The sequence below is a fragment of the Poromitra crassiceps genome (genome assembly GCF_964638095.1).
Source record: "Poromitra crassiceps genome assembly, chromosome: 4".
NCBI lineage: Eukaryota > Metazoa > Chordata > Actinopteri > Beryciformes > Melamphaidae > Poromitra > Poromitra crassiceps.
In genome coordinates, this window is record NC_139626.1 from 37,605,542 (window position 1) to 37,627,417 (window position 21,876).

Consider the following 21,876-nt stretch of genomic DNA (forward strand, 5'->3'; position numbering starts at 1 on the left):
TCTGGACTTTAAGTTTGATTTTCTTTGTTAGTTTCTTTATTAGTACCGTATTTCACTAACCGGAAACCAAATCGGCATAATAAACCATAGGCTCTTTGTTGTGAGCTCTGTATTTCTGCACCACTTTAGAAAAAAAGTCAAACATCTCTAGGGCAAGATGGAATAAAATTGTGACCTAGAAAGTATATGGTCAAAATTCCTACATTTAAGGGGGTGGGGGGAGGGGGGTCATTTTCTCATCAGAGCCGGGGGGTTTATTCTTTTTTATGTCCTGTCGGTCTGTCTGTCTGTCTGTCTGTCTGTCTGTCTGTCTGTCTGTGTCGACAGACTGTAGTGAACACAATAACTCTGGAACAATATAGAAATGTCATACTTCCACCACAGGTTCCCCCTATAGAGGAGATGACCTGATTAGATTCTGAAGCACACATTTGCACACAATGAGGAAAATGACTGTGACTTTGTAACACTTTAAGATAGAATTCCTAATAATAGCACTCATGTTTTGTGAAGACAGAGATGTACTGTATGTTGACAGAAATATTTGCTTCATGATGCATTCATTAGCTTAAATAAATGCCTGTTAAGTCCTCTATCGCCAACTGAGTTATCACAATGGTGATTGAGCGTATGGCCCATTGATGGAAGCCTTTGCATTTTCAGTATTCAGTATTTCAGTATCTGACACAGATGATGCATGCAACACTGCTTGCATCTCACCTGCAATTACCGCTCATCTCCATAGGTGTCACCAAAGAAAACAAAACTGAAATCTTTGAGATTATAACTTTAACCTCATCTTCATAACTGGTTCTGTTTACTACATCGGGGTGATAATGGCGGGACATTAAGCAGCCGGAGTGCCTCTTCTTGCCTGTAGGTGGAGCAGAAGATCGCGGCTCGTGTGGGCCGTCTCCAGGCGGAGCTGGAGAGGAAGAGCTCTGAGCTGGAGCGAGCCAAGCAGGAGAGCGAGCGGCTAGGCCAGGAGAAGCACGACCTGGAGGACAAGGCCTCGGAGCTCTCCCGCCAGGTGGACGTCTCCGTGGAGATGCTGGCCAACCTCAAACAGGACCTGGTCAGCAAGGAGGATGAGCTCAACCACAAACAGCAGTGAGTCATATACTGGTCTGCCCCAGTGTCTGTGCTTATGGCGGTTGCCTCCTGCCTTCATATCACGATTATAGTGACCAAAATTATCACGTTATCAGTATTATCACGATATTGTTAAAATGTGCTGAACATTTTTCACTAAGGCTGTGCGCTTGGCTGCGTCAGGGAGACTGTCCTTTGGTTGATGATGGGCTGTATTTACTGTGTTTTTCAAAGCGCTGTAACCACGGTAACACGGTAATCACAGTAATACGGTTTTAATAATAATTTAATTGAATAATTGAAACAGTACGGTTGCTGTAAGGGAATTTCACCATGGTTTGGACCTACCGGTAGTTCTGAGCGCTGATATGGAGTCCTCCCTGAACCTTGCTACAGGCGTCTCTTAACTCCTGCTCTTCCTTAAAACCCACTTCCAGATGCACAAACACTCCCACACAACTAGGGCTGCAACTAACCATTATTTTCATTGTAGATTAATCTGTCGATTGTTTTCTCGGTTAATAGATTAGTTGAGTTGTTTGTTCTATAAAATGTCAGAAACTGGTGAAAAATGTCGATCAATGTTTCCCAAAGCCCAAAATGACATCCTCAAATGTCTTGTTTTGCACACAACCCAAAGATATTCAATTTACTGTCATAGAGGATTAAAGAAACTAGAAAATATTCACATTTAAGAAGCTGGAATCAGAGAATTTTTTACCTTTTTTCTCATTTCTTTTTACTCAAACCGTTTAATCGATTATTAAAATAGTTGGTGATTAATTTACTAGTTGACAAGTAATCGGTTAATCAACTAGGATTGCACTCGGAGAGCGCAGACCTCCACCAAGGCCAATAGTCCAGTCTGCTATGATATGCGAATTTTGTGAGTTGGATCAGAATCAGAACCCTGACCCTGAACCACCCACACTCCCAGCCACCCCTCCTACCCAGCCCTCGAACCCCGACTCTCTATGACCCTCCTATCCCTAGCTACGGCCTCCTTCCCCTATCCCCTCCCCTTGTTGACCTGAATCGGATCGGATCCGCTCCAAAATTGAATGGGTTCTTCCTTGGCCCATGCTACACCCTTCCACCAAGTTTCATGAAAATCGATCCAGTAGTTTTTCTGTAATCCTGCTAACAAACAAGCAGATAAACAGAAGGACAAACACCACCGAAAACCAGGGATTCCGTTAGCCACTATTGCCGGCTTTTGGCCTGTATCATGTGCAGTGAGTTGGCATATTAAAACGTCAACGGCCAAAGTAGCCGGATTATGCCAAATAAATAAATAAATCCATTCATTAACAGCATATTAAATAGCCTAATCTTGTGTGACCTAAATGCAATCATTAATAGCATAATATTGTGTGACCTATAAGATAGGCTATGTTGCCAGGCCCACCGCAGAGTCAAGCTGATTAGGCTACTGCTTCACAAACGAGCAGATAATTCATTAGAATTGCAACAACACTAATACAAAGGCCAAGTAATGCGTGTCAACTGTCAATAGCCCATTAGTGGCAAATGGCTCTCCATAGGCTACAAACGTGATTCTGGAACGAAATGCAGTCGGGCAACAAGCGCGAGCGATTGATTGATTGATTCACCCGACGTAGGCTAGTTGTCAATTTAGAGGAGGTAAAAAGCGCTCGTATGATATGAGGAGGTAAATCAAAATGTTTTACCACAAATAAAGTCAAATAGGAGCAGGAGAGCCTGGCTAACGCAGGTGTGGAGTGGGAGAGATGAATGTGCATAATGCGTGTTGCTGGAGATTCAAGTCGTGCGCACACCTCTCCACTGTCCTGACAGTTATTACTTTTAGCTGCGTTGTTTTTTCATCAAGGCAATGTCCAGGAGATATTGACTCCTAAGAATTGTGCGTCCACAAATGCATTTTGATAGGAGCGTGCATAACGAAAGTGTCCTCACCGAGGATGACATGCATGCCTGTTGAATGCCAACCAATTAAATATTCTTGTTGCAAATTCGGGTTCTTAATGACAACACTGGAATAAAGAGGCTATAAAGAATAGACTATACAGAAATAAATGGATTCAAAATGTTTATTTAGGATTTTTTTTTTTTTTTTTTTTTTTTTTAACATTTTTGTATTCTTTTTTAAGTGGCCAGTAGATATTCTATATGGCCGGAATTCTGGAACGTTACCGGCTGCATTGGCCATCTAAAAAAGTCTAGCGGAATCCCTGCCAAAAACTTCTTTGGCGGGGGTAATTAATGGTTGCAGCTCTACACACAAACCTATGTCTTGTCCCCTCCTCTCCCCCACCTCTCTGTAGCCTCTCTGTTGATGGTGCGCTCCCCAGTTGTGTCCTCCTACCAGATGGGGGCTGCATCTGTCCCACCATCGTCTCTCTTTCTTGCCTCATGCTCATGCAGGCCTGGGCAGGAGCAGCTGGGTTGGCACGACTGGGCGCTCTCACAGCACTTGGCCCGACTCTCCATAGAGCTGACATTGTGTTTTATGAACTAATAGTAGGGGTTATGCAAATAGTGTACATGGGTATAAAACACAGTTAGCTGATGTCATTAATTGCTGGCTCAGTATCTGAGGAACATGGCTTGGATTTCTGTGTTGCTGAAAGAAACGTTCATTTTTCGTGTATTTAAATGAATCCCAAGGCACTGTATTGTGTGGTCCAAATTGTGATGTTAGATTTCAGGATAACATAACGTACATTAAGCCTGTGAAAGCTGCAATCGTTGCGGCGTCATTACGCTTCGCCTCTTGTTTAAAAGTCACAAGGAACGGAATGGCGTGTCGTTTTGTTACGCCTTTCGTTCCGCCACTGGAGGCAGTATCAGCCCCGAATCGACGTCTGTTTAAAAGGGTAAGCCGTGGGAAAAGGGGAAAGGCTGAAATGAAAGCAAAAAGCGACCTGAAGCATGACTACAACAGGAGGGCCAGGAGGAATTCTCCGTCCCTACACTTTATGTAGGCTATAGTATGAGGCTATTTATGCTCAAACGATGTTGACATTAGTAGGCTAAATTAACAGACAATAATATGAACGACCTATATCGAGGTTTTTCTCCCAATACGCCCGCAGCAGTTTCCCTGAGTTTGTTTCTTTTTCTTTTTTCTTTCGTCTGATAAGCTGTGGCGAGTCGTGGTCTACGGGTGAGGATATTCCCGCTGTTCTGTCTTCCACAATAATTGTATTCCCTTTGAGCGGGTATGGCTACAGCTGTTCACATCTCCATGGCAACGGCCTCTTTTGCTTGTGGAAAGCCAGCTAAAGGCATTTTCTGTGTACTGTAAAAAAGGGAACGCGCGCTCATTTGCCGGCCTTCCTAATGGTGTTACTGCGGGATCTCTGTGTAAAAATGGCTCTACACAGTTGGTAGGTTAGCCTTCTGCAGTATCAGTATGTTGGTTGACTTTTTCTTGAAATTTACTGTGAAAATGAGATGAATTAGACGTTAGAAAATTAGACAACTCATTGCATTGAAATCGCCATTAAACATTTCTTTGGTCAATGCCAAACAGCCATCCAGGTTCTTAGAATTAATGCAAAGTATTTACAAAAGGGAGGCATGAGACGCGCTGACTGACAATCCAATTCCCCCGAATTTACACCATCAGCCATTTACACTTCGGTGCCCTTGTTAACAGATTAGACCGTTCAGACCTGCGGGCGGCTCATGATGACCTGCAGCGACCCTTTCGGCGTCTGGTCTGTTTTTTTTGCGCGAGCCACGACCGATTGTGTGAAGCCAGGCAGGAAGTCGGTACAAGTTGTGACCAGTGCGGAGCAAAAGAGCACGCGTCTGCTGTGAACGACCAGGCTCCTGCTCGAGCTGAATTTATGCGCGGTTGGCGCTTTCGGAGCTGGTGTTTTTTGCGGCATAAGTCATCAAAGCAGCATTTGAATGATTGAATTACAAATACAGAAGACAGAAGTAGGATTAACTGGTACTACTTATCATTTGAAGGTTTTATTCTCCATTAAGCAATTGATTTGGTTTTCAGATAGCACAATATACGGGTCAGGAAAGGGACAGGCAAGAGGTTATTGTTGTTTTCAATATTAGAAAAACCCTGAAGGGGTCACAGAAAATTATTAAATGATTTGAGTTGTTTTGTTGACCTAGAACGCGTGGACAAACATCATTCATGGCTTACAATATAATGTCATCCATATACAAGTGTGCTAATCTGTCAGCAGAGCCAGTCTGGTCTTTCTCTCTCCCTCTTGGTTTTTATCTCTTCTCTTGCGTCGTCTTATCAGTCCTAGATGTCAGCACGAGGCCACACACAGAACCACACTGTCCAGGCCTCCAATCTCCCCTATCACAACCACAACGCTGACATGCTGCACTGTACACACGCTGCGTCTGTCAACCACAACACTGACATGCTGCACACACATCACTGTACACACGCTGCGTCTGTCAACCACAACACTGACATGCTGCACACATCACTGTACACACGCTGTGTCTGTCAACCACAACACTGACATGCTGCACACACATCACTGTACACACGCTGTGTCTGTCAACCACAACACTGACATGCTGCACACATCACTGTACACATGCTGTCTGTCAACCACAACACTGACATGCTGCACACATCACTGTACACACGCTGTGTCTGTCAACCACAACACTGACATGCTGCACACATCACTGTACACATGCTGTCTGTCAACCACAACACTGACATGCTGCACACATCACTGTACACACGCTGTGTCTGTCAACCACAACACTGACATGCTGCACACATCACTGTACACATGCTGTCTGTCAACCACAACACTGACATGCTGCACACATCACTGTACACACGCTGTGTCTGTCAACCACAACACTGACATGCTGCACACATCACTGTACACACGCTGTGTCTGTCAACCACAACACTGACATGCTGCACACATCACTGTACACACGCTGTCTGTCAACCACAACACTGACATGCTGCACACATCACTGTACACATGCTGTGTCTGCCAACCACAACACTGACAAGCTGCACACATCACTGTACACATGCTGTGTCTGTCAACCACAACACTGACATGCTGCACACATCACTGTACACATGCTGTGTCTGTCAACCACAACACTGACATGCTGCACACATCACTGTACACATGGTGTGTCTGTCAACCACAACACTGACATGCTGCACACATCACTGTACACACGCTGTCTGTCAACCACAACACTGACATGCTGCACACATCACTGTACACACGCTGTCTGTCAACCACAACAACACTGACATGCTGCACACATCACTGTACACACGCTGTGTCTGTCAACCACAACACTGACATGCTGCACACATCACTGTACACACGCTGTGCCTGTCAACCACAACACTGACATGCTGCACACATCACTGTACACATGCTGTGTCTGTCAACCACAACACTGACATGCTGCACACATCACTGTACACACGCTGTGTCTGTCAACCACAACACTGACATGCTGCACACATCACTGTACACATGCTGTGCCTGTCAACCACAACACTGACATGCTGCACACACATCACTGTACACACGCTGTCTGTCAACCACAACACTGACATGCTGCACACATCACTGTACACACGCTGTGTCTGTCAACCACAACACTGACATGCTGCACACATCACTGTACACACGCTGTGTCTGTCAACCACAACACTGACATGCTGCACACATCACTGTACACACGCTGTGTCTGTCAACCACAACACTGACATGCTGCACACATCACTGTACACATGCTGTGTCTGTCAACCACAACACTGACATGCTGCACACATCACTGTACACATGCTGTCTCTGTCAACCACAACACTGACATGCTGCACACATCACTGTACACATGCTGTGTCTGTCAACCACAACACTGACATGCTGCACACATCACTGTACACATGCTGTCTGTCAACCACAACACTGACATGCTGCACACATCACTGTACACACGCTGTCTGTCAACCACAACACTGACATGCTGCACACATCACTGTACACACGCTGTCTCTGTCAACCACAACACTGACATGCTGCACACATCACTGTACACATGCTGTGTCTGTCAACCACAACACTGACATGCTGCACACATCACTGTACACATGCTGTGTCTGTCAACCACAACACTGACATGCTGCACACATCACTGTACACATGCTGTGTCTGTCAACCACAACACTGACATGCTGCACACATCACTGTACACATGCTGTGTCTGTCAACCACAACACTGACATGCTGCACACATCACTGTACACATGCTGTGTCTGTCAACCACAACACTGACATGCTGCACACATCACTGTACACATGCTGTGTCTGTCAACCACAACACTGACATGCTGCACACATCACTGTACACATGCTGTCTCTGTGTATTTGTAATTAAACCGTAGATAATGGCACGTAATATTCGGTACATTACTATTACAAGGCTGTTGAGTATGAAATAGTTGGGAATGGATTTGTGTCGTCCACCTTGTTTCACCGCTCTCATTTTGTCTCCTGACATAATGTGAATAAGGGTGCTTTCTCACTGGGAACGATTGTTTTCGTTCCGTTCTGTTCCACGCCCGGGCACGATTGCCCCCCCTCCCCTCTCCCCCGCTGGTGAGCTTTCACATTACAACATTTCTCCCGCGCTCGGGAGCGGAGCAGAGTGCACTTGCGTCATCAACTACGCCTGGAGTGTATCCTCGCCTGTGTGTCGTCTTTGTGGTTCGGAACGGTTGCCGTTCACATTCACAAGTGTTCCGTTCCCGGGCACGCCAAAGCGTTCCCCAGGTCACCTTTTCAAGTGAATCCTGTCACGGTTCCCACGTTGCGCGCCCGGGCGCGGAACGCAACGTTCACACTCATCAAACGTTCCGAAACTGGGGTCAATTTGGGGACAAGTGTGCTCGGGAACGGTACCGGGGCGCCAGTGTGAAAGCACCCTTAGAGCAGTGCTGAGCTGCCTGTATCAGGTTTTCCCCTGGGTCAGAATGGGCTTTTGGAGGGGGTGACTACTACATTTGACTTTTGGGTTAGTGTCAGGGTGATCCTGAACTAAATGTATCAGTCATTGTCAGAAATGATTACCCCAAGTTTCAGACTAAGCCATTTGAACGTACAAATGTGAGACTTTAACTTTGAAGTGGTTCAGATCTTATCTGCAAGACAGGAACTACTTTGTCTCCATTGGCAACTACACATCTGACCAAACCATGTGGGTACCCCAAGGATCAATTTTAGGTCCTGTCCTATTTAACCTTTATATGCTCTCTCTAGGCCTAATTATGCAAAAAAACAAAATAGCTTACCATAGCTATGCAGATGACACCCAACTTTACATAGCCCTCTCATCGGATGACTATGCCCCCATAGAGACACTGTGTCAGTGCCTTGCGCAAATTAATGATTGGATGTGCCAGAATTTTCTCCAACTTAATAAAGACAAAACAGAGATAATTGTCTTCGGCAAAAAAGAAGATAGGCTCAAAGTTACTGCTCACCTCGAATCCCTATCTTTGAAGCCAAAGGACCAGGTAAAAAATCTTGGCATTATTATTGACTCTGATCTAAATTTCACCTCCCACATCAAGCTTATAAGAAAATCTGCCTTCTATCATCTAAAAAATATAGCAAGGATTAGAGGCTATATGTCCAAACAAGATCTTGAAAAACTAATTCATGCTTTCATTTCTAGCAGGCTAGACTACTGCAACAGTCTTTTCAATGGTCTTCCCAAAAAAGCTATTAAACAACTACAGCTCATTCAGAATGCGGCTGCTAGAGTTCTAACAAGAACCAAGAAAGCTGAACACATTACACCAGTTCTCAAATCCCTGCATTGGCTGCCAGTAAATCTTAGAATAAACTTTAAAATTCTGCTAATAGTTTACAAATCTCTCAACGGGTCAGGCCCACACTACATCTCTGAAATGCTTCTACACTATGAACCATCCAGATCCCTGAGATCTTCAGGCACTGGTCTACTAATTGTCCCGAGGACCAAATCAAAACATGGTGAAGCCGCGTTCTCCCACTATGCCTCTCATAACTGGAACAAACTCCCTGAACACATTAGATCTGCCCCTACTCTGCCTATTTTTAATTCCAAGCTAAAGACCTTTATGTTTACTCTTGCCTTTAACTGCTACTAAACTACTGCCTCTCTCCAGCCCGGCAGAATAAACCTGTATTCGGCCTGTAATTTTAAATTTTTACATGTAATAATAATCATGTTTGTTAATTTGAGTATATATTCTAACTAAAACTGTCGGCTGTGTTTTTTATATATGCATTGCTTTGCTGCTTGTTTTTTCGATTATTTTTTTGTAAAGCACCTTGAATTGCCTTTGTGTATGAAAGGTGCTATATAAATAAATTTGACTTGACTTGACTTGACTTGACTTGAAATCTTCTCAATTGATTCAGTAAAAAAGAAAATGATTTTGAGTCGGTGTGCAGTCAGTTGTCCTGAACTCAAATATGTCAGGCCTTTGGGGGGTGGCTTGGGCCTGGCTAAGCCTACAACCTCTTTGGGGGGGCAATACAAACCATGTCTCTAAACTTTGATAACACATGCGTCATCCAGGTGCTTGAGACAGCATTTAATTTTTTGAACGGGAATCTGAGGATCAGTGTGATTTTCTTTCTGCTTAGCCCCGCCTTTATGTGTGTCTATTATTTTACAGTCTATGGTCTCAATAAAGGAGAAAGTAGCTGTGTTTTTTTCCCATGTTTTTTCTTTTTTTCTTTTCAGGATTTTTCTCCCATTTTCTCCCCAATTGTACTTGGACAATTCTCCCTGCTGTCCCTGTCGTTGCGCCACCCCCTCTGCCGATGTGGGGAGAGCCATAGACTAGCACACGCTTCCTCCGATACATGTGCAGTTGCCAGCCGCTTCTTTTCACATCACAGCGAGGAGTTTCACATTCAGGACGTAGCGCGTGGGAGGGTCACGCTATTCCCCCCCAGTCCCCCCCCCAACAGGCACCCCCGACCAACCAGAGGAGGCACGAGTGCAACGACCAGGACTCGCAAAACAACCAGGCTTGTCTGTAGGAACGTCCTGACCAAGCAGGACGTACCGCTGCTGGGAATTGAACCCGGGTCTCTGCAGTAGTAGGACTACACTACCCAGACGTCCCAAAGCAGCTGTGGTTTCAAATTGTCTGAGAAGTTCACAAAGTTACATAGCCCAGTCACCGCCTGGGCAATGTGATGCCTCCCAACTATGCCAACGGCCCAAATTTCTCTCTCTCTCTCCCTCTCTCTCTCAGGAAAAGCTGGCAGTTGAACAGTGAGCTCTTTCAGACTGTAAAATACGGAGTAGCTCAGAGATGGAAAAAGACCATCACAGGCGGTGAATGTTCAGCAGAGGGTCGGCTGTGAGGATGACTAAGCAGTCGTTAACAGACACAGAGCAGCTCATCGGTTCAAACGTGGTTGTCTCTAACAAGCCCATACATTGTGGGTGTCAGTTACTCACGGCAGCTGCATGCTGCCTTGTCGAGTTATAGGGTTTGAAGGGTCTGTGAAGCTATGTGCTCCCCTCAAGGAGGACATGGATATCACTTTTCTTTTTGCATCAATTGCTGACGGATGCTAAAAACGCTAGTCCGCTAACCCGAGTGTTGCTATGCAACTGTGGGAAACTCGTGAGAATTGGCTTTAGCTGCTAGCAGTGCCACGCACAAAAATAAGACCGATCTAATCGTTTCTCGCTGAAACACTGTAAACGATTAGGAAGTGTAGTGTACAAAAACGCCCCTGGTAGAGCAAAAGAAACCTTAGGAATAATGACAAGCAGTGTGAGGCTTATCTCCCATCATTTTAGTGCTTTACAAATTCACTCATTAGAAACCTGCTGCCAAGAAATACGCTGCCATAATCTTCCATTAAAGACATACAGGGTTGTCTGTGGCTATGGTTATTATGTAATTCTGCCAATTGCCAATAGCCTAATAGTCAATTCATTGTGCCAGTCAATCATTTTTGAAGTGCCATTTCTCATCCGTTTTGATCCTGTGGTGGGTAACATTTAAGGCCGCTGTTCACTTTGCCAACAGTGTTTTTGTTGGCCATTTTATTTTATACATAGCCCAGGAGACGATGGCCAGCCTCGCTGAGTGTTCCTGCAAGAGGATAATACGCCTCAGTGGCAGCCAAATGAGATCACCCCCCGCTGTGACATGTCGGCTTAAAGGCAACGAAGGGCAGCTCTGCAAACAGCGTTAGCGCCCGTTTTGCGCTGGAATAGCGCCGCGCAAAGCCCTAATTGTGGGCGTGTCGGGCCGCTGCCCTTCACGTCATCTCAGCGCAAACCCCGATAGGCGTGTTTATGCCCATATTAACAGGATTCACCACAAGTTGAGATCACTCCCCTTAAAAGCCACAGCGTCACCGCCTGCACATCTGTGACAGGCAGCAGCTTCTTTCTCGCTCAGTGCAAGCAGAGTGACAGTGTGAGAGAGAGAAAAGAAATGAATGAATGGTTTATTTTCGGTCATAGGTTAATGAACCACAAACAAAATGTAACAATTTGTGTGAATATACAGCAAGAGAACATCATCATACATGTACATATCAAACCATTTCACACAAATACAATTTATACAATCAATGGCCAAAATAAGGAATAGGCTGAAGCCAAGGCTTATTTTTTGCCTATCCTGTAAGAAAAGAGGGAGAGAGTCAGAGAGAGAGAGGGGGGAGAGAACGAGAGAGGGAAGAGAGAATTGGAGGATGAACCAGTTCGGATTGTAATGAAAATTGATGCTTTTGTCATTAGTAGCCTTTTAATTAGCCGTTTCGCTCATATAGGCTATAACATACACATTTAAAAATAGCCTATTCGTTTCTTTAACACGTTCAGTGCCAGCGACGCCATATGGCGTCATTAGAAATTTACCGTACAGTGCCAGCGACGCCAAATGGCGTCATAACTCCAAATTGTTTTTTTGACGGGGGGGTGTCGATCTAAGCTTCTTACGTCGCCTCTAACAATATTGTAGCTATTGGAGGTCGATAACCTATTTTACAAACCCATTAGGTGGCGACAGCACTCTCCTGATCAGAGAAAAAGGAGCCAAACACACAGAAATAGTCACTGTGGAAAATGAGGAAATCGCATCGCATCCGTCCGTATGCATCGACGTGCCTCCATAAACGAGCACAACGCCAGCTGTGCCCCCAGCAGCAGCATCCACTGTCACAACTGAGCACTTCCATGTACGCTGCAACAGCACATTCACATAATCAGCATTATTATTCCGAACTGGAAGCATGCCAGCCCGTGACAAACACACGCGGAACCAAAAAGCTGAATGTCGCGCACCATTCACTGTGTGTGCGCAGCAAACTCAGCAGAGACTGAGAGCCACCAGACACATAAGACACACCCAGGAGGCGTGTGCAGTTGAGGGGGGGGGGAGCACGGAGAGCAGCAGAGCAGCATACACTTCACCCAGACAGACCCAGACATCAGAAAATTAGCTTCAGAGTCAGAGATGTGCTTGAAATGTTTAATTTCACAAAAGGCTCATTATCTCAGCTCGTAGAAAAAAAGGTATATTTTTCGTTCAATCAAGCTATCTTCTCCGGCTCATAACTAAAGAACGGAAAATGGGATCAATAAACTTTTTTTTGCAGGTGATAGAAGAGAGTCTCATCGTTATTTGTGCGTGTTCAGTGTTTACATAGTAATTATTAAAAAAATTATATGACTGTTTTAAAATGCATTGCGGCCTATGTGGCACAGCAAGCAACCTTTTGCCCAAGGGCCGTGGCACTGAAAGTGTTAATAGGGTAGGGATGTGTGAGATTTTATTTCAATAGCCTATACCAGAATTGTCCACTCGGGTTAACCTATTGTTGCATGGTGCAATTGTGCAGGGAGAGAGGTTACTTACTGTATACTATCAATGGTTACTATACTGGCCGGTGTTGTCAGAAAGTGATTTCGATCCGCGGGACCACCACGCACAGCACAGCACAGCACAGCGCTGCCTCGGTGCCTGGGCAGTGACAAACCATGACAAATGAATTCTCATTGTTAAATCAAGGTGTGTTTTTTTCTGCAGTGTAGGTTAGTTGAAAATCAACGTGGCATTCTGAGGAGGGAATTGTGTGTCCGCGCGCGAGCCGTGCGTAATGGCCCTATCCAAGCGAGGATTTCCTGCACTGCGCCGGAGAATACTGTCTGCGCTCAGGCGTACGTCTGCGTTTGCGCTAAGACCAGCTATTTCCTGGTGTTAAAATTGAGAGCACCCAAGGTGATTTTTTCTAACACATTGCCCTGAACCACCTATTTTGGAACGGGCAACTCCCAAACCTCTCTTTGCGCTCGCCACATACCGACGGTATCTTCCCCACAGCGCTAAATGACACTTGCGCGAGACACATGATAGGCTAGAGGCCCACTGACACGCCTGGGCCACGCCTACACCTGTGTCATCACAGCGCAAAACTGGACGGTGCACTGGGAAGATAGCAATAAGGGGCACGCAAACGCAGCGCAAAGGCAGCGCAAACGATAGCGCCGTACAAAGATAGGGCCCTAACTGTTTTTCTGTGTGCTGCCTAGTATACAGTCTACAGTATGCACGCCTTCCCTTGACTGAGGTTTGGTGGTTAGGACCTTATTGCCTCTCTTCTCGTAGGAAAATCTTGTATATCTCTGTATGGGGAAACAGCACAGCAATAGAGAGGCAAAGTGGAACGTCACTTCCTGCTTCAGCACTGTACCAGAGATTTTCATCCGCCATTTATTTTATTATTTATTTTACTAAAACTAAAAACAACATCGAAAAGATATTTTCTTTAAACCTGCATTTTTACATTTTGGTCCCAGTGAAATGTTATGCGATCTCTCCTGTTTCTAAATATATCTGCACCGTTTGGTTTGAACCAGTAAAACTATTTTTATACGCATTTTATGAAATGTGTATGGGAAAATAAATGGCGGATGAAAATCTCTGGTACAGTGCTGAAGCAGGAAGTGGGCGGTCACACTTTGCCTCTCTATAGAAAGCAATCAGTGATGGGCATGCATATGAGAGCAAAACAGAGGGAAATTTAGGCCCCTGTCACGTTTTTTCTCCCCCATATCATTATTCAGCACGTCACACCCAGTTGGCCTCAACCCCGAGGCTTCAGTTATTCCTACACCCAGGCACGATGAAGGGAGCGAGCGAGCACAAGAAATCCCCATGTGACGAAGCGAAGGCCAGGGGGCGTTCTCAACCTGTTCCCAGCACACGTTAGTGGGAGGGCGGAGCACGCCGAGGGATCCTCGTGCGCGCACGTGTTTCATCGCGCGGTATCGTTGAATGCAAAGTGAGGCTGTCAGGCTAGAGAGAGAGCTTGCCTCGTTAAGGGCAGAGTCTGACACAGAGGAGCGTGCGCTTATTAGCATAGCAAGTAAGGCGGAAGCTGCCGCTGCAGTGACAAGACTTCTGACTGCTTCTAATGGAATGAAACAAGTGTAGGAAATGTGATCAACGCTAAATCGGAGAATGTGGAACATTTGGATTGTAAATAAAGATAGTCATAAACATGAATGTAGTTGATGCTGGTAGCTTTAGATTTTTTTGAATTACGTACCTGGCTGTACCTGTAAAATACTATGGCACGGTGGGGGCGGCTCGGTGGTGCAGTGGTATAGCGCTGTCGCCTCACAGCAAGAAGGTCCTGGGTTCGATTCCCGCCTGGGACGCTGTGGCGTCTCCCCCCATGTCCTCAGTGCCCAGTGCCCGGGTGGGCTATCTGGTGAAAAGGGCCTTTCTGTGTGGAGTTTGCATGTTCTCCTTGTGCTTCCCTGGGGTTTCCTCCATACATACAACGTCAGTATGGACCCCCACTAAAACATGCAGAAGATCGTCACCTGACCATCTACGATGACAAGATTAAGTTGGTGCCCGGGTGCTGTACACTGAAAGCTGCCCACTACTCCTGGCCTGGAGGAAAGCCATGACTGCATGGGATAAATGCAGAGAGACTGTATTTCACCGGCCACTGTCAGCGTGTGTGTGTGTGTGTGTGTGTGTGTGTGGCTGACCGCATGTGTGTATTGTTCAACGGGTGTCATGTGACAATAAAGATGGGTTTGTCCGTCTGGTTCTTCTCCTGTGTACTGTATGTGTGGCGGCCTGGGAGAACCCTCCACATGTCGGTGCTACACATTGTTCAAATGTGAGCTTCATTGATCCGATTGCTTCTACAGTAGGTCCATCCAATCGCGTCCAGATGCATTTCTTTGGTCCGCGCGGACTGTTGATAACACCCCTGGCTGCACATCGAAATTGAACAGAGATTTTCCAGACTCGCGTGTGCGAGTTGGTCTGGCGATGCAGACTAGGCTCTAGCTGTATAGAGAAAGATTGTGGAACCACATGAAACAGACATTTAAATCGGTATGTATACCACAGACCAACATAGACACTGCATCTCGGATTCCCGCCGGCAGGCTTATAAGGAGAAAGGGTTCTGCTAGTTAGTGGATAACCCAGATGATAGTGTATGGAATGTCCAATCTACGCGCTCCCTCAGGATTTATAGGCGCAGGGCGGTCGCGGTCGGGCTCTGCTGTAGCTGCCCGTCATGTGATGGAAAGAATGATTTGCGGGTCCTTGAGGCTGGATGAAGTGCTTTGAAGACGGGAAAGAGGGAACGGGAAGGCTAGTGCTGCAGACACTCCTTCACCGGACATTGCCCCTTCCTTCACTTGAAAGGCTCCTGTGATTACTGCAGGCTACGCTGTTAGAAAAGGCACTATGCTGCTTAGAACAGGATAAGAGGCTTCGAGGCCATACTGGGTTTCTGCGTACGTTGTCGGCGGGTGTGTGGTGCTGTTCCTCGGTGGAAAGCCCAGTCTGAGGCTATGCTGTCATTTCTGTTTATCTTGAGATGGCATCGAGCTGAATGAGTGTTGCTGGTGTGCATGTATGTGTGCAAGGGCTAATGTATATATAAACCGCATGTGTGCCTCAAAAAGCCCAGTTCACACCAATGATTTGCAACGCAACAGAACCCTTCTAGAACTAAGTCTGAACAGAGCCGTCTCATCTCGGCTCCAGCCTATTTTAATGGGAGCCAGAGTTGCATTGCAAGCAGTTGCAAGTTTCAACTACATTGCGTTGCAAACCATTGGCGTGAACTGGGCTTTACACTAATAGGTAGGTACTTTTATCAATCCCAAATCTAAATCTACCAATCTTCTTGTATCGTCACATCAGTGGAAGTAGTTGCATCCCAAAGCTAGTTACCCACCATAGTGGAATACTGCCAGACAAGACACTGCAATCTTTGCTTACAAAACAACAGCATTTGAGGATGGTTTATTTATTTTTAGAACACGGCTCTCTTGAATACTCGATTCTGATTGGTCAATCAACAATATTCACCGGTCATTATTTCTCGACAACCGACCGCTGCTCTGCCACACCTGGATTAATCAGTTGATAAGAGCCTTTTGTCAGCAAGACACTACTAATTAGGCCAACCAGTTGCAGCTGTGGTGTCTTGTGTGCCAATTATGAATGAAACCGCTTTGTCGTTGAAAACGCTATAAAAAAATCTATTTGAATAATTATTTTTGTCAGATTATTGAATGATTTAGTTGTAGGCCGTGTTCTAAGCGGGATAATGGATAGTGAGCCGGTGATTACTGGAAATAATGACTTTCAGGTGAATGATTAAGCCCTCCGCTGCGCGTCGGGCTCAATATCACCTGTCGGTCATTATTTCGCCAGTAATCACCGGCTCACTATCCATTATCCCTTACATATTTTGACATATTGACTGATGAATTTCAGGTGGCATTTCCCCCCCAGAATGAATGCACGCCATTTTGGAACAAATTCCCTTTCTCTCAAGCGTTTTGAAATGCCCTGTGTATAGCCTAATGACCGTGCTGTTGTGTCCTTGGGTGAGTGAACTAGCTGTGGATTCTGATGGCACTTGAACATTTTGTGCAGTGACTGAGGCAGCAGGAGCTCAGCATGGTGCCGCAATAAAATATTTACTTTGTATGATTGATCAGAGGCGAGACCAGGGATTACTCGGGTCATGCATTTCACAAGGAGGCTTTGAACATGGCGGTTGCCGAATGCATCGGGTCGGTGAAAGGCATATTTTCTCCTTGCGAATTTGTCCGATGTTCACGCCGCATTCTTACAGCTGATGTAACGGATCTGTGTCCCTATTCTCTCTTTCGCGTTATTGTGCTGCTCGCTCTCCCGTTTCCCCTTGGTTTGATTGAGCTTGTCTGTTTTCCCTCATCCTTTCATCCCTGTCCATATCCACCCATAGCTCTCATCTCCTCTCATGTCGCTATAGGGAGGGAGGCGGTAGAGTGTGTTGAGTCTACACACCACTGCCTTCTTCTTCTGTTGGTGTGTGTCCTATATAAATGCAGGCTATATAAATGCGTACGTACACGTGTGTGCAATGTAACCTACTGAATCCATCTGACAACATCATTTCCCGGGTCTGATCCAGGTGGCAAAAGCAAATGTCACGCGACGCGAGCGGATGGATGGCCCTTTATTCAAACAATAGCTTCCTATTCTTCACCGTTCCGGCCTTTCAGTCAGTCATCTCTGCTCTTAAATATTAATGAGGAATAATTTTGAATTAATGGCCAGAGATGATGGCGACTCTGAAAGGAGGCTGACCGTGATTGTAATTAACATTTATACAGAGTACTTCAGAAGATCATGCCTTATTAATCATGTGTGTTACGCGGCTGGCGGTCTGTCACGGCGGTCTTAGCTACACTGGACTGTCTGTCATGGTGGTCTTAGCTATACTGGACTGTCTGTCACGGCTGTTAAGTGACAGGAAAATGAAAGCAGCTCTTGGTAGCATAAGAGGTTTATACTATGCGCTGTGATGTATCTTTGCATTCACAAAATAACAGCAGCATAGATAGTTGTCTGGTTGCAGCCTTGAAAAACCTAAATTCACTAAGAGGGGAGTGCAAGAACAAATGTTGTAGCCACTTGATTCACTTACAGTATCTCACACAAAACATGCCCCTTTTTCTCGCGGGAGCAAGCGGCAGACAGCAAGAGTGGTACTGGTACTGCCGGTACTGATCATGAACTGACAGGGAATGTGCGGTCAAACCTTTAGTGGCATTCTCAAGTATAGTGTTACTGCTGCTCTTTGCTGCCTCCAACTCTCCCGCATTAGCGTTTCCTGTAGTGAAGCACTGTGTTTGCCTGGCTGGGAGCCTAGCTCTGGATGGAACACAATGTTTAGTATGATTGGATCCTATGCTACAATGCTTTACCTTACTCATTAGTACTCATTGAAATTACTCACTGCAATAATAGGTAGAATTGTATAAATTTCACAGGTGAAGTCTTGTGAAATTGTATGCAAATCTCTGACACTGCAAAATATATTGGTCTGAGTAAATTTTGCACAGCTGAATTAATTTCACGATAATACCATGGAGATATATACTAAGATCAATTCCATCTTTTAAACAGAATATTTGATTAATTTGCAAAATCCTATTGCTCATCAGTCAATCAGTCTTTGTTAGCTGGGAACACACAGCTACTAAGTTTTTATTAAGATCTAGCATTTTATGCATGCAAGAAGGGGGCTGCATCACTATATAACCTGATCTTATTAGTTAGTTAGAGAAGATCCATTCCTATATTCTTGAAGCTGAATGGATTGCAGAAAATCTTTTGTTTCCCATCTCATATTTTCAAATTCAACTCTGAAGAACATGGTAACAGAGCGGATATAGGGTGTTTACGCTGTACTGTATGTGAGATGGAAAAGAGAGAATGAGAAAGGAGACTAGATGGGCGTCTAAATGGTAAATGGCCTGCATTTATATAGCGCTTTTATCCAAAGCGCTTTACAATCAGTAGATAGTCTACATTCGCCCATTCATACACCGATGGCGGCAGGCTGCCACGCAGGGTGCCTACACACCATCGGGAGCAAGGAGGGTTGAGTGTCTTGCCCAAGGACACAACGACAGCAGCTAGGAGGGAGCGGGGATCGAACCGCCAACCCTTGCGTCATTGGCCGACCCGCTCTACCTCCTGAGCTAAAGCCGCCCCACCCGCGTCTAGGTAGTGCAGCAGTAGAGTCCCTGCCTACCAACACGAGGATTGAAGGTTTTGAGCCCCCATGTTACCTCCAGCTTGGTCGGGCGTCCATACAGACACAATTGGCCATGTCTGCGGGTGAGAAGCTGCATTATGGGTATGTGTCCTGGTCACTGCACACTAGTGCCTCCCCTGGTCGGTCCGGGATTCTGTTCAGGGGGAGGGGAACTGGGGGGAATAGCATGATCCTGGTGAAAAGAAGCAGCTGGCAGATGTATCGGTGATGTACTGTCTGCACATGACATGTAGTAGTGTTTCCCCTACCATTCTAACGACGCCCCCGCCAGGCCAGGAAAGAAATTGCAAAAAAATATATATATATCCTGCTCTCCCCAAAATGTCAATAAACCTGTTATGGCATATTATTACAATACAACAATACTGGTGTTGACAGTAATAGAAGATCATTCAAAACAATAAGCATTTTGCTTTTAGGAGCATCGTGCCAGTAGGGCTGGGCGATATGACGATATATTTCGTCTGGACGATAGAAAATGTATTTCGTCTGATATGATGCTCTATCGTTTATATTGTTGTGTTGCAAATCACACTCTTTACGGCAATATTGTCCGTCATTTGGATGATGCTGTGCTTTCTTCATTCTGTTTTCTTTGTTACTCACGTCCACAGTCCACACACACACCAGACTCTGTGTCAACAAGCCCCTTGCGTCCCTTTATAAGTGGCACAAATCAGCCGGGTGTGTAGGGTCCGCCCAGAGCCGTATAATAGAAGAGTTCCGACATCTCCATTCACTCCAATGGACCAGTTTTTTTCCAGGAAGTAGAAAGTGAGTAAAAAAAGCAGCACTGTCAAATTGCAGGAAAATAGACAGTGTTGTACTTTGAAAGGGTTTTTCATCCCTTGAAATGTTTCATCATCGTCATCCCAAATTGTACATTATCGGCTTTATTTTAGCATGCAAAAGTAGCGCGAGACCCATTCCTGGCTGTTCATTGGCTAATGTGTCTCGCATTTTGGTCCTCCGCTGACGCCACTCTCTTACTAGAGGACACTAGGTCCGCCTAGTCTACCAAGGCATTTGCGCTGTGTTAAGTCTGCGTTTGATCCATATTTGCGTGTGTCCTCCTAACGTTAAACCTGGCAAAACATCTCCTCCCATCCTCTCATCATCCCAAGGAAAACCCTTGAGGGCCGACAACAAAACGTCTATCGTTAGCTTTAGCTTTTAGCTTTCCCTGGGTGAGTTGTGTTGGTTAACCTTCTTCTTCTACAGTTTTATTCTTCTTCTACTGAACATGTAGGTATTTTGACGTTGACTAAAGAAATACTGTCGCCTAGTGGCCGCTTCTAGATATGATTTCCAAATTAGTGCTTAAATCAAACACATCAATAGCAAATGCTAGTGTCCTCTTTGAAAATTGAACTGGTGGTGGGGTTCAGTTTGTGTTTCATTCTACTGCCCTGCAACTAATTATTATTATTTGTGTTGTAAAGAATAGCCATGCTTATCTGTATTCTGAATGCATGTATCCTTTGTGAGGTTTGACAACATTTTAACTGGTTTAACTGCTACATAAATAAATGGCCATGTGGTAATTTTATATAAACTATAAATTGAATTTACAGAAAATATGGTATATCGTGATATCGGTATCGGGATATGAATGACCTATATCGGGATATGAGATTTTGGTCATATCGCCCAGCCCTACATGCCAGCGTGCGGCGCTGTCCCAAAACGTGTCAACGTGTGTCGTTGCCTGGGAAACGCACATCCCATAATACAACTGTTCGCATCGCATCCCATAATAGTATGATGATACTTGGGATGCCATTGCGAACATAGATGCGAACAGGTTAGCTAAAAGTTTAGCGTTGCCAGCGAGGGCCCTTGCGGTCGGGGTACGTTTCGAAATCTCTCCAGGCCTGACATTTTTTCTAGGGGAAACACTGACATGTAACTCCACAGATTGGCAGAGGGGTGGAGCAACGACAGCTTGGCAGGCAGAATTGGACGAATAAAATTGAGGAGAAATCGGACCAATTTTTTTAAATAAATAAATAACCTTTTTCCTCTCCCAGTAAAGATGATGATCTGTTTCTCAATCTCCCCCCGGTGTTCGGGTAAATGTATGCACATTATTTGTCACCTCGTGGCTGCATTTCTGAGGTGTTGGCGTGAGCAATGCTGCGAGGTCTGTGTGTTTGTGTGTGTGTGTGACTGTGTGTGTGTGACCGTGTGTGTGTGTGTGTGTGTGTTTAAATTGGGACTGATGGCGGGAAGCAGCCGCATCCCATTTCTCAATTGTTTCCTCTCTCTCTCTCTCGAGCCTCCTCTGCTTTCTGCTTCCACATGACTGCAGATTTCTGTTTGCTGTCTGTGGCTTTAGCTGGTCCTCTGCAGTGTCTCTCTCTCTATTCTCTCTCTCTCTCTCTGAGACTATTCCTCCCTCTATCACTCTCTCCTGTGTTTCTCCTCTCCTCCTTCTTTCTGGTTTTACCGCTCTCTCTATCCTCTCATGTTTCCCTTGAACTGGTGAGGCCTGTATCTTTTTCCCTTTTACTACTGATGTTTCCCCCCCCTCTCTTCAGTTTCCCTCTCCCCTGCATCACTTCACTCTCTCCCCCTCTCTCTCCCTCCTCAGCTGCCCACCTGGCCTCCACCACATATCTTGTTCTTGTAA

The 21,876-nt window shown here is 45.4% G+C and overlaps 1 protein-coding gene across 1 annotated transcript in view; it reads left to right on the forward strand.

The window, feature by feature from the left end:
* fbxo41 (F-box protein 41) overlaps positions 1-21,876 on the forward strand; it is a gene marked incomplete at both ends in the record, with an annotated part of 51,456 nt that overhangs the window by 824 nt on the left and 28,756 nt on the right. The window contains one exon of the mRNA XM_083634484.1: positions 881-1,110. Within this exon, the coding sequence (XP_083490610.1) occupies positions 881-1,110 (230 nt within the window). The remainder of the gene's footprint in view (positions 1-880; positions 1,111-21,876) is intronic.